The sequence below is a fragment of the Gymnogyps californianus genome, chromosome 18 (genome assembly GCF_018139145.2).
Source record: "Gymnogyps californianus isolate 813 chromosome 18, ASM1813914v2, whole genome shotgun sequence".
NCBI lineage: Eukaryota > Metazoa > Chordata > Aves > Accipitriformes > Cathartidae > Gymnogyps > Gymnogyps californianus.
The window spans coordinates 2,173,650-2,186,478 of NC_059488.1; the positions used below are offsets into that span (position 1 = coordinate 2,173,650).

The window sequence follows — 12,829 nt, forward strand, 5'->3', positions numbered from 1 at the left end:
GGCTTGAATACAGGGGAGCAGATGGGTGCAACGGGAAAAGAGTCTGTCTGGTAGTTCCTGCCACCTTCCTCCCAGCAGAACTATTCACCTGGCAAATCCGGTGAGGGAGTTCTGTGGGATCCATTAAAGCTGTTGCAAAACCCAGTGAGAATCAGGACAGGAGATATTCAGGCTGGGACAGCCCTGAAGGCCCAGTTTGTGCCATGATAGATCTGCCTGCATCCTCCCTGCACAGGGGTAGCACCGCAGATCATCTCCTGCCGTGCAACAAGGCCAGTCTGTCATGTTTGTCTGTCTCTGTGGTCCAGTGTCAACATCAGAGATTGATTTCAACCTGCTGTGAATTGGCCAAGACTAACTGAAAATGTCTTGTGGGTAGCTCTTCTGAAAGCCATGTAGCTCTTCTGAAAGGTATGCTGCAGGGTGAGCTCTGGGGTGACTTTCCCAAGGCAAGGCACAAACGTAGCTCAAATTACTCTCCTTGCTTTGGGAGGGTCAGATGGCATCTCAGATGCTTCCAGACGTTGCTGTGTGGCTTTGCTGTGAGCCCTGTGTCTCTAACAGGAAGAGGAAGCCGCTCACTTGAAGTGGTGTCTGGCTGCTGAGAAGCAATGTGCTTATCAACTTTATTGGAGGTCCTGATGCAGGACAAGCATTAATGGGCAAAGTGCTTCTGCTGCAATCCTTTGAAGTAGAGGCTGACCCCGGGACATGGGAGTGGGCTCCCAGGGGCTGGGGATGTCCTGTGAAGGTGGGTGGGCTGTGAACTTGAGCAGCAGCCGAGCTTGTTCAGGCTGCACTGAGGGGGTCCAGCTCTCTGCTGCTGCTGCAGACAGGGCTATACACCTTGTTTAGGTGGCTAACAGGCTTGTGCCAAACATGTCTCTTCTCCTAGGGACGGCAGGACGCTCGGCGGGATGCCCAGCTCCTTGTGGGGTGGGAGGCAGCAGAGCCCTCTGCCACTCATCCCTGTCTGGACGGGGACACCCGAGTGTATAGAACATCGCTGCCACAAAGGTCTCTGCTGGCAGCCTGAGGGCTGAGGCTGATGCACATATTGGGAAGGGATTTTGCTTCATTTGGGAGAAAACTAGAGAGAGGGTTACCTCTCAGGGAGCTGAAATCACTGCTGTTAAGGGCTTTCACAGTGCAAGGAGGCCAGCTTGAGGACTTCAAAGGTGATAACATCTGGGAATAGCACTGGGGTAGCAGGGAGTGTGCAATAGTGCTGAGAGTAAGGGGAAAATGTGCTTCTGAAATGAAAGTGTGGCCTGATTCCTTTGCCCCATTTTTCCACCCTGTGTGTGTGTGCAGGCACTGCTCCTGCACAAGTCCACATACAGTACCTGAAGCAAGTCTGAACCTGAGGTTTTGCTTTCTCCCAGTGCTTATGTGTGTGCTTTCTCTCAACAGCCATCAAGGTGAGCTGTGTTGGATCCTGTGGGGTGTCTAACAAGATCAATGACACAGCATGGACCGTGGAGGAGCAGTACTTTAACAGCACGCTGTCTCTGGCAGACAAAGGTAAGGTCCACAAAGACGTGGTGGAGGTCTGTGATTCTGAGATGGTCTACAGAAATGTATCACCAAGACTTCAGCATCTTCTCAATGTGAAATACCCCTTCACAGGCTGCCTTGGCCTGTGCACAGAGGATGGGAGCCAGTATTAGAGACTACAAGAGCTTAGAAGGAGCTGTGCAGAGAGGCATCCTGAATAGCTGCAGAACTTGGCAGCTACCCTGCAAACACTGCTTGCATCCTCTGGCCCTGGTCTGCCTGAAACGGAGCCGCCAGCAGTGACTTCTCTGCTGTTTCAAGGCCCTGTGGGTTCACTCTGCTCTGCTTCCTATGTGTGTTGTCTATGGCGGTCACAAAACACTCATCAAAGCTGGTCAATAGAAGCCAGTTGCAGGCCAGGAGTAGTTTGCACTGAAAGGGATGTGGAGGTGTCACTTGTCCACCAAGAGAAACGTTGAGAGCATGGCAGGAACAGCCTAGGACAGTTGCCACCACACCCCCCTGCAAGCCGAGATGCCCAGAGATAGTGTCGGGGTTGTATTATCCTGTGGGGTAAAGTGACACCAGCAGCCTCTGGGGAATCTAGCCTCGAATGAATGCTGTCTTTCTGCTGTTAAATAGGTCAGCCTTACCACAAATAATTCATGCTGTGCCCTGGCTCCTGTTGAAATCAAGACGTGCCAGTATTCACCTGCTGAAGGCAGTGGCTGTAGTGGTAACTGTAACGTGGCACAAGCCCAGGGGAGCAGGAGCTCAGCCCGCTGATGCTGTTTATCTAGTTAACAGGAAACGGGTAAAACTGAAGTGGCAGTTTCTGCTAGCTCAGCAATTTTTGAAGCAGAGCTTTTAGTGTCGAGGGGAGACTGACCTCATCCTTGCAGCAACTGGCGAGAGCACTGCTTGCTCTCGGGTCCTGGAGAAGGGAGACAGCTGGCTGGCTCGCCTCTTGGCTTGGCTCATAGCCCGGGGGCTGCAGTTGGAGGTGAACTGCCTGGGAGGGCAATGAGAAGTGTTGCTGCCTGATTTTGGATGCGGCGCTGAGCACAGCCAGAGAGCCCAGCTGTGAATGTCGGGGTAGCAAAATCCCGGAGGCTTTATAAGGTGTTGCAGGCCGCTGAGCTTAGGTGAGTTGGGAGCTGGAGGCTGCGAACGATTGTGGACTTCTGGAGAGGTTTAAACCTGCAACTGCATTGAAAAATGCACCTTCCAACTTTTGTTTCTAATATTTAACGATTCAAGGGAGAGCTGTGATATTGTGATCAGTTCTGTCCTGGTAGAGCTGAGCAATGGCAAAAGCCAACCAGGAGATAGGAGTGGGAAGAGGCGGGTGTGCTGTTCGTTGGTTTTGCAGCCCCTGGGAGATTTTGATAGCTGCTTTGGCAGTCGGTTCTTGTGAGATTGCCCTTGGGAGCCATCCCCTTGACAGCTAGGACCAGTGTGGACTGCGAAGGATGGAAGGAAAAAGCATTGATGGCTACATGCTTTCATGGCTCTGACGTGTCCCCGTTGAAGGCCTGAATTGCAAAGATGGCCAGAATTTGGTTTCCTAGCTCTTAAACTGTTCATGGAAAGCCTTAGTCTTTTGGCTCTTAATTTTATGGGACTCAGACTCTTGTATCTTGCTCAGCACAGTGCTGCTATCTGTCAACCGTCGGTATTGCAAACTCTGCCAGCCTGAGACTTGAGCGGGCGCCCGGGGCTGGGGCGGCAGGGCTGGGCTGCTCGCTCTGCGATGGAGCCGGTGGCAGAACTGGCAGATGCCCAGCTGCATGCCTGCGGTGTGATAGGGACAAAACAGACCAGCTGAAGGCTTCCAGAGCTACCGCAGCTCCAGGCCAGTGAGGCGAGAAATGGTAGTGCATGACTTATCAGATACGTAATGAACTGAAGGGAAAATCTGTCCTGTGGGACTGTAGAGTCCTGCACTCAAAAGCTGAGGTGTGTTGTAGTGTTCTTACTGTCCTGTCTTGCAAAGCTACAGCGCAATTACGGGAGAAAGCCTGGTCCCCGCTACCAGCAATCCATCTGGAGCAGCATGCCAGGTACTTACAATCGCTGACCTGTGCTCTTCTGCTTTTTGTGTCAAAGTGGACACAACCACTGGGAGCTCTCAGGCTCTGGCTCCAGCTGCAGGGAAGCAGATACAGAGAGGACGGGCAGTCCCTGTGCGTGGGATCGCAGCCAAGGGCAGCACTCATGGGGCGTTTGCTCTTTGTGCGACTGGAACAAGCTCATGAGTTACTGTCCTGGACTTGCCATGTTTGTCCCATGCCCTTCTTCCCATGCCCCGAGGACGCAGGGGAGTGAGCGATGGGACATAGTTGGGAGAGAGCAGTGTCGATGCTGCCTTTGGACCCGAGTCCTCCACCAGAGACAGCTTTGAAACTGTCCCTTGCAATTGCCGTGCTGGCCTGTGCACATACGGAAACAAAAGCCCTGGGGGCTGGCACCGCTCCAGCCTGCAGCGCAGGGAAGTGAGATAACTGTCTGCCATCGCAGCCCTCGCCATGACATTGATGCATGTCCAGGCCGGCAGAGCAGCGGGGAAGCCAGGCTGCTTCTCCATGACTCTGCCTCCGCGCGTGCCTGTCTCTGCCTGCCTGCCTGTCTGTCAAAGGGGGCACCCTTTGATGGGGCCGCTGGCAGCGCGGCATCCTGGCATGGCACAGCCCTGCAGCAAGGCAGTGGCTGGGGTTTGCTAGGGGAGTCGTGCAATGGCCTCGTGGACACGAGCAACAGGGCAGGGCCTCGGAGCTGACTCAGCCACAGCATTTTTAGGCTCCCCAGGAATAGCTCTCAGCTGCCTTGGCCTTTCCTGAACAGAGCATGAAGGAGTTTCAGGCGGACGGACTGTCCCTTGGTGCCTGCTCTGCTCAAAGCAGAGCTGTCCCTTTCCCTGCAACTCTAGCCAAGAGCGTTTGGCAGGGACTGGCTGCTCCGGTGTCTGGCAGAAAAGCCATTTGAGGTGCAGCTGCCTCTGGGGACCCGCACCCAGTGCTCATGGGTGCTCCCTGGGGTGCCTCCCTGCAGGTCTGACACCCAGCTGGGAGGGGAAACTGAGGCAGTCTTGCGCTCTTGGGGCATGCGGTGCTGGGCCATGCTCTCCGATGGGTGATGGCAGGAGCCCAGGGTGCGGGTGAGTTAAGGGAGTTGGAAGCGTTCCTGAGCAATGACCGCCAAAGGAGCATGGAGCCAGCCCGGCAGCCAGCCTGCACCGCCGGCGTGTGACTCCTTCCCTGGCCAGCGTCAGACAGCCGCAGGTGAAAAGCAGCGAGCACCACGAGCAAAGGTTACTGTGGCTGCGGGCAAATACTGCGGTGGCGTATGTGATGGTTCTGCCACGTGTGTAAAAACATGCGGAACCCCCCCGCGGTGAGTACGTGCCTGTTCCTTCAGGTGAGGGCTGGCTGTGCCCATCCTTCCTTCTCACGCCATGAAAAGCAAACAGCAGGAGGGAGAGCAGGGACCGTGGGAGGCCCCGTGGTTCGGCAGAGGGGCTGCCTTTCTGAGGTGCTGCCAGAGCATCTTATCCACAACGGGGATGTCACCTCCTAGCAGCACAAATGGAAGATGAATGGAGGATGGGGAGGAATTTGCTTCTGCCTCGGAGGACTCTTGTGTTCCTGCGTTCCCCTCCCCTTACAGCAATGCTGTTACCTCTCCTTTTTGAACCTGTGCATTAAAAAAAAAAAAACAAAGCAAGGGGGAGCAGCGTGTCCCTGCTGTACGGGGCGGGGGGCAGCAGCCAGGCTGTGCCCTGGGGCAGGGCTGGGGGAGAGGGTGATGCCAGGCTCCCCGCTGGCACCATCCCCAGCGCTCTTGCAGAGGGCTCATCCAGCCTGATAGCGTCGGCTCGGGTTGAGGGAGGATCCCAGGTGTCCCCAAGGCCACGCAGCCAACGCGTCTTCATCTTGCCCGTCCCTGGCGAGCGGCTCGTGCTCCAGCGGGGTGGCAGCAGTGCTGGCACCTGGGGGGACAGTGCAGGGAGGTAGGCTCAGCCTGAAAAACAACCTGCCTCGCTCTCTCCCTTCCCACATCCTGAGCAGTAACTTTAAAAAACAGCGAGCTGTGCTCTTTGAGGACACGGTGGGGGGAAGGAGAGGAGGTTTGCAAAACTATCGAGGCTTGGATTGCCCTTTAAGCATCTAAGAGCTGCTCCTCACTTCTCCACCCACACACCTTTGCATTGAAATAAGTGAGGGGGCAGCTTGTCCTCTGTAGCATCAGCTGTTACTTGTATTACGCGCTGGTTTTTTTTTTTCCAAGGGTGTACGTTGTATGAGAAAGGAGGCAGGCCCTGAAATAACCCAGATGCCTGCTTTGCAACATAAGGCACTTATTTAAGGCACTGGCCTCATCCTTAATTTCCCTTCTCGCCCCCCGTCGGAGCAGCATCCAGGGTGCGGAAGGCTCAGCCTTGCTATCGCAGCATCCGCAGGTTGGTGACTGGTGTTTGTGCTGCAGAGGACCCTGCTTGTGTCTGTGCTGGCGTGGTGCTTGTCCCTGCTTGAGCAGTGCAGCGTCCGTGCTCCGGGAAAGCCTCTCGCTGGGACTGGCTGGGGCTGAGCAGCAAGCTGGAGGCAGCGGGCACCCGTGAGCTGCTGGAGGAGCTGGGGATTGTGCAGGGCCTATGCTGTAGCCTTGGCAATAACACACAGGCCAGCGGTTTGATGAACTCGGGCTCTTTACGTAAAAGCCGCTGGAAAGTGCTGAGCATACGAGCTGGTCTGGAGCCTCTCGCTGCCTCACTGCTCTGTTTGCTGGAAGACACAGTGCAGCACTGGGGAGGTCGCTCAGCCCACGGGTGGCTCTCGGGGGAGGCTTATTATTTGCCTCCCGGAGGGGAGGCCAAGGCAGGATTTGCTTTTCCGACTTGGCCTGGGTTTGACTTGGACACTTGCTCCCTGCTGCTGTTTTTTCTTGGGTCCTCTTTTTGCAAAGAAATGCAATAGGGGTGGGAGGAACCTTGCAAGTGGGGGGGTTGTTGGGTTTCTCTAGGTGTCAGCAGTGCAGGAGATCAAGTACACCAGTTGCAGTGAGTACAAAATAGCACCACTTGTACCCGCCGCTCTCAAACAGAGAGATGCTTCTCTTGATCCGATATAATGGAGTAATTCAGCTCTGCGGAGGCCTCCCGCTCCTCTCCCCCTCCCGTGCTGCAGCTCTGGCCTTACTCAGCCGGAGAGGAGCAGGTCCCTCATGTGCCTGTACCCCCACGGGGCTGTCTTCTTTGGACACCCTGTATCTCCGACTGCATACACAGCTCTTGCCCTGTGGATGGGTTGTGCATGCAAAGGTAGACTTTTGGTTTTTTCATTCCCTTTAAATCCTACTTGTACCTGAGTTGAACCCATGCAGGGAGCTGGCTGTAATTTCCAGCTGACCTTACTTTTGGCAGCTTGTTAGTTAGTTAGAAGGTGCTGCAGGGAATTCCTGGCTGCTCCATGCGCTTCCTCTGCTGGCGGATTTCTTGCACAAAGAGCTAAAAAGGGGCAGCTGTGCATCACCTCTTCCCTGGAGTGGTTCTCTGCCGGCCTGGCACAACACCTTCATGGCCAACAGTTGGCACAGGGTGACGATCCTGTCTTCCAGCTGAATTTAAAAAGCTTAGTGACCTGACTAAGCAGGCATTGAGACACTTCGGTCTCCTGTTCTGTCCTCAGGAATCGCTGTGTGAGCAGGAGGTAGCGAAGCAGCGGGTGATGCTCCTGGACAGCCCCTGGCCAGGTGAGAGCAGGAGGATGCCCGTGGGCAGTGGTGAGCTATTAAGGATGTGCTGGTGCCAGCTCCTGGCCACACTGTGCTGCCGGGTTCAGGAGCAGTTACTGCAGGTTCAGCCCAGGAAAACCACGTGGAAGGAGCTGCAATTGCCTTGGGTCACAGCAGCTTCCTCAGCACTTCCCAATTTCTTGCCTCAATAGATCACTGTTAATCCTCGGAGGATTTTTGCAGCATTGCCATACCGCCAGATCCTGCTAATTCATTGAAAATGTCACTGAAAACTGCTGACACAGAGATTTGTGAGCGGTGGAGCCCTAGCCTCAGTGCTGGGCTTTCTGGTGTGTTTTCTTCCTCTCTCTGTACCTCCCGTGTTACAGAAAGGTTTATCTCGGCAGCATTAACTGTATTGGAGCGCTGGAGGTTGTTCCTGCTGTGTGTTTTGAGTGCATGCAAATCCAGCGTGAGCGAGTTGCTGCTTTGAATGGGAGCTTGAAGCCTGCTGGGGACGGTGCTCCCTCGCTGCCGTATGGCAGCTCTGCTTGGCTGAAGTGCTGCTCGGTAGCAGGAGAGCTCTTGTTCGAGCAAAACTAAGCTGAGCTAAATGGCAAGTCTTTCCCCGGCAGGTCTGGCTATGCGTGCTGGCAGGTTGCTCTTCTGGCTGTTGGCTGCTCCCTCTGAGGCACCTGTGTCTGCTGCAGGGATGGCACGAGCAAATGTGTGCGTTTACCCTCATTTGTTGCAGTTTGTAATCCCGTGTATTAGCTTAATCCACCAGAGACCAAGTCGGAGTCCTCATGCTAAAGCTGCAGTGGCCCAGCATTGCCTGAAGTGCCCTGGCACTGACAAAATTAATGCTTCCCATGTAATGTCTCTGACGCAGCCTCCTGCGAGCTAGAAGACCTCTGACCTTGCTTACGTCTAATATTCAATTTTGTGGGCTGCAGAGGTGGACGAGGAGAGACAGAGGAAGGCAGGGGCGAGCAGGGTGCTGGCTGTCAGGACTGCAGCGGGAGTGATGGTTCTTTCAGTAGCTGGGGAATCAGTATCCTGTAGCACAGCGCAGAGGCAGGGCTGCCTGTTTCTCAACCTGAAAGTGCAAAACACAAACCTGCTGCTTTCCTGCTCTCTGCCTGGAGAGCCGCAAGAGGAGAGTACCTGAGCTGTGCATCAGCAGCACTGGTATCAGTCTAACTCAGCACCTTTGGAGGAGGTCGCCTTCCCCAGGGAAGAGGGAGGGCTGATTTTAGGCAGCAGGAAGACTATATCGCTACAAGCGATGGCAGGGGGGCCAGCAGGCACCAGGTACCTTTCCGTACTACACGATTTGGCCAGCACAGTTAATGCATCGCTCGTTAAGTAGCCAGAGAGAAATTGCCATATGGCCCGGCCTGCTGTTCCTCTAATAGAAGAACCAAAAAATATGTGTACTCCAAAGGCGCAGCTTGTTCCCGCTCTAGCATCCGTGTGTGCAGCAGGAGGGAGCAGAGCCACTGCCCTCTGCTTGGCAGGTACCGGCCGGGAGAGCCGGAGGTTGGGGCACGAGCCCTGTTTCGGCTGGTCCCCAGCTCCTGTGCCTGGGGTGCATGGACACCTTCCAGGCTCCTAGTTGTGGCTATGAAGCAAATAGCATCCTTCTCTTTGGGGGATGGAGGGAGCGATACACAGAATATTCATCTTTTTTGCCCTAGTCTAGCCGTGGATGAAGCCTGGCAAGGCAGAGGTGTGTGTTGTACCACGCACTGCGGTCGCCTGGCCCTGCAGCCTGCTGTGTACTCAGACATCTGGGCTGTCTCTCCCAACGCACCAGAGCGTGAGATTTCACAGGGATGAGTAATAAGGCTCGGCTGGGTCTGTTGTGTTTGTGCATCAGTGACCAAGGCATCTCCCAACCCTTTTCTGGCTTTTCTCCAACGCCTTCCCCCACTGGCACCAACCTGGAGGTCCTGGCTTTGCCGTGGTGGCGGTCAGCCTTGTGGAGAGACGGCTGTGACCGCCTGTGGCTTCCAGCTCCCCAGGCATGGAGACGCTGGGGCTGGGGGAGCCACCCTGGGAGGAGACGTTTGGCAGATGTCCCTGCAGTGGCACCGGTTTGAGCGTGCAGCCCAGGCAGATCTGGCCCCACCGGTACTGTAAGACTGGCCTGTTTGCACAGGCCACTAACCGAGAAAGCTGCAGAACAGCCCTGGGAAGCCCAGGCGGGACGCAGCAGGTAGGGCTCAGTGTCCTTGTTCGTGTGTGGTTGGTTCCTCCTGAACCCCAGCCGTGCCCTGCTCTCCTGGTGGGGCAGAGGCTGCCAGAGGACCTTTCCCAGCCCTTGGCTGGCTGCTGGCAGGGCAGGGTGTGGGCAGGCAGCTTCCCCTCGCTTTCGGAGGGATGGTGGCTTTGAAGGGCTGGTGACTTCCTCTGGCTGCTGGCCCTGTCTGGGCAGGGGCCTGGCAGCACCGGCCAGGGAAGCTGCTCAGAAAAGAGTCCAAACCCTTTCAGCACCTGAGCTGTGGTGGAGTAAGCTCGACTGGGATCATTTGTTTAACAGCGTAAATACAGACGTGTGGTCATTTCACCCACACACGGTTACGACGGTGTCATGTTTTCCCATGCGGTTGTGCAGCGGCATGCTGGTTTGCAGTGAGCGTGGGGAAACCTTCGTGGGTTAAAGCAGAGCTGTCTGCGGGGAGAGAACGGTGCATCCAGCGGCTGGGTGGGCTCAGGGGCATGGTCAGCTGGAGCTTTGCATGGAAACCCCATACAGCCCTGGGGAAAACCCATTAATTTCTGTCCCTCCACTGTACATCAGCGTGACCACAGATGCCCCGAGTGCTGTGGGACAGTGCTGCAACACCGAGGTCTGATGTGTCATGCAGGGCTGGGCTCGGGGCTGCGTTCCCCGTTGCTGGCGATGCTTTGCAGGCTCTGATCGTGCAGGGGAGCCCCACCTGGGCCTGGCTGTGTCACCAGGTTACCTCCCAGGGACCCGGCAGAGGACTCGGCATCAGCCCTCTGGATCAAAGCGTTTCCTTTCTGCACATGATGAGTCCTCCCAGGCCTCCTCCACATCCACTGGTACAAGTGAACAACTCCCCGTCCCAGTGTGGAGTGGAGGGGAGTGGCTGAGCTGTGAACGGGAGAGTCCATTTGCTTCCAGATGAATTTCCACTGGATTCAGGGAAATCTCCAAGGTCACTCTATCTGCTTTGCACTGTAAGATGGCTTTTCCGCACTTGTTAGTGTGTTGTTGCTGCTCCTGCTGTCTGGGTTTGTTTTTTTCCAGGCTGTCTGGGGCAGCAGCTCCTTTCCCTCCAGGAATTTCTAGGGAGGATGTTTCCAAAGGCTGTGCGGGGGTGGCCGATCTCTGCTGGCTCTGCTCCTATCGGGAGGAAAGGCTGCTGCAAGTATGGCCCCACAGCAGAACCCTGCTAATCCAGCTGCCTCTGCTGCCTAATGACTCTCTCAAGGTATTTTTAGCTGCACGTAAACTTCAGGAAAAGCTTTTTTGCGGCCGAGCACACTGTGGCCTTTGTTCAGGCTTCTGGGAATGGGGAGGTAACGACTCCACGCGGCTGCGGTGGCTTGCACAGCCCTTTCCCCTCACAGTGTGTTTGCAAGCTGCTCAGGAGCATTGCAGCCTGCTGTGTGGGGCTGTCAGAGACCCCCTCGAGTGATGCTGAACTCCTGCTGACCTGCTCTCGCCTGTGCACAGTCTGCAGCTTGGTTTGGCAAAGCTTCTGGTTCAGGAGCAGCTCAGAAGGGAGCTTTCAGAAAGGGCTGCTCCTCCCCAGTACCTGCATGTCGGGGTGGCCGTCAGAGGAAACCATCTTACCTCTGCCTGCTGCCAACAACTGCCTCTGTTGCAAAGTCAACGTGCAAGTGAAGTTAGCACATTAGATGTCCTGGATCTTTACTTGAAGCTCTCGGGGCTGGAGGGACAGGGGCAATGAGTGGCTTCCCATGGGCTTTGTGTCCCCCTTGCTGCTTGGATGCTGGAGTTGCACAGCAGATGTGGCTGGGCAGGCGAAACAGTTCCGCATGCTGTGCGTGATGCTGTGTCTTCCCTCCCGTGATCTGGGGATCTATCCAAGGCACGTGCACGGCTAGTGGGGCATGTGTTGCCCTGTCCTGCTGTCACGGTGGCTGTGCGGGATGGGCGAGCACTGCAAGTGTCGCTTGCAGGGAGCCGAGGTGGCTTTTGCTGCTGTTTTCCATGCGAGAGATACCTGAGTGTTGGCGCAAGGTCAGACTGTGCGCTGCCCATGCTCACGGGGTGGCTGAGACAAGGGAAGTTGCAGATTTTCCCCATTGTAGCAAGACTAGTCAGCATTTGGAAATGGAAGCTCAGCCTTTAGGAGCAGAGTTGCCAACTGGAGAGTTTAAAAGTAGTTGCCACCTCCATTCCCAGTCTAAAGGGGAACTCGGCTCGGGACTCGCCAACTTTCCACCTGCCAAAGGCACCAGACATGTGGCAAAAGACCAAAATGGCTTTGTAATCCCAGGCAAGTTGGACATGGAGCCACCACTGTGTCCGTGCCAGAGGAGCTTCTGTCAGGAGAGGCAAGCAGGAGCCCAGCGAGCAACTTCATGTGGTTACTGCTAAATATCTGCCTCTCCTCCTGCTCGCAGCAGGAGGCAGGCAGGACCCAAACTTGCCTGCGGTCTCTGCTGCCTTGTCACTCCACCAGGCGCTCTGGATCATGCCCGTGCTTTCACGGGAGTCTCCCGTCTTGGTCAGGATCATCTGCTTTTCTTCATCTTATTTTTATTAACCCTTGTCTCTGACATAGCTCTGGCACTGAACTCCATCACCACTTCTGCTTTCTGCACCAGCGGGCTTCTTGAAATGCCCGCTCTGGGCTGCCGAGGGTGCCTACAGCTGGGATTGGGGGTCCCCAGCCAGACACAGGGCTGAGGGTGCTGCCGCCCATCGTAGCCCCTCCACCAGCGACCTGCCCAAACAGCTTCCGTGCTTGCAATAAGGGCAAGAAGTGCAGGCGTTCAGCTGGAAGTTGGGGCTCTGCGAGCAGCCGGCTGTTCGTTAGCTGTGCTAGCAAATGAAGCCGCATGCGGTGGCGTGGTCCAGCCTGCTGGAAAATTCCCTGTACGTGGAGGATCTCAGGGCTTGCATAAAGATGCTTCTCTCTCTTTGGGGGAAGGAGAGTGTGGGCTGGAAGGAGCAGGTCTGAAAACAAGAGCTACTGCTAATTGCCTGCAGCGTGTCTCTGCTTAATGGAGTGGAGAATAGAGCTCACTGCATTTCCCTGGCTCTTTCCCTCCTCGGTGCAGGGCTGAGGTCTGGGCTCTTGTGGCCGCGAGCCAAGCACTGCTGCGATGCCCTTGGTCTGCCTGAGCTGTGACGGGGCACAACTTCAGTCTGGGGTAGCTGGTCTTGGAACTCATCACTGGCTGTGAAGAGCAGGAACGGCTTTTTCCAGCCCTTGTTGCAGGCAGGAACTGCAGGAGGGATATGCAAGCTGCTCCCTGCCCCAGGTGGGGTCACAGCAAGTCTGGGTATGCTGTGAGCCAACAGGTCTCTGGGTGCTTGGGCTTGGTCTGAGCTATCGGGGTGGTCTACGCTGACCTGTGGGCAGTTCTCATCTGG

General features: G+C 55.8%; 1 protein-coding gene across 2 annotated transcripts in view; it reads left to right on the forward strand.

Annotated features, from left to right (window-relative positions):
- ARRDC1 (arrestin domain containing 1) overlaps positions 1–12,829 on the forward strand; it is a 36,118-nt gene that overhangs the window by 17,024 nt on the left and 6,265 nt on the right. For both annotated transcript variants that reach the window (XM_050908020.1, XM_050908022.1), the window contains exon 2: positions 1,414–1,524. In XM_050908020.1, the coding sequence (XP_050763977.1) occupies positions 1,414–1,524 (111 nt within the window). The remainder of the gene's footprint in view (positions 1–1,413; positions 1,525–12,829) is intronic.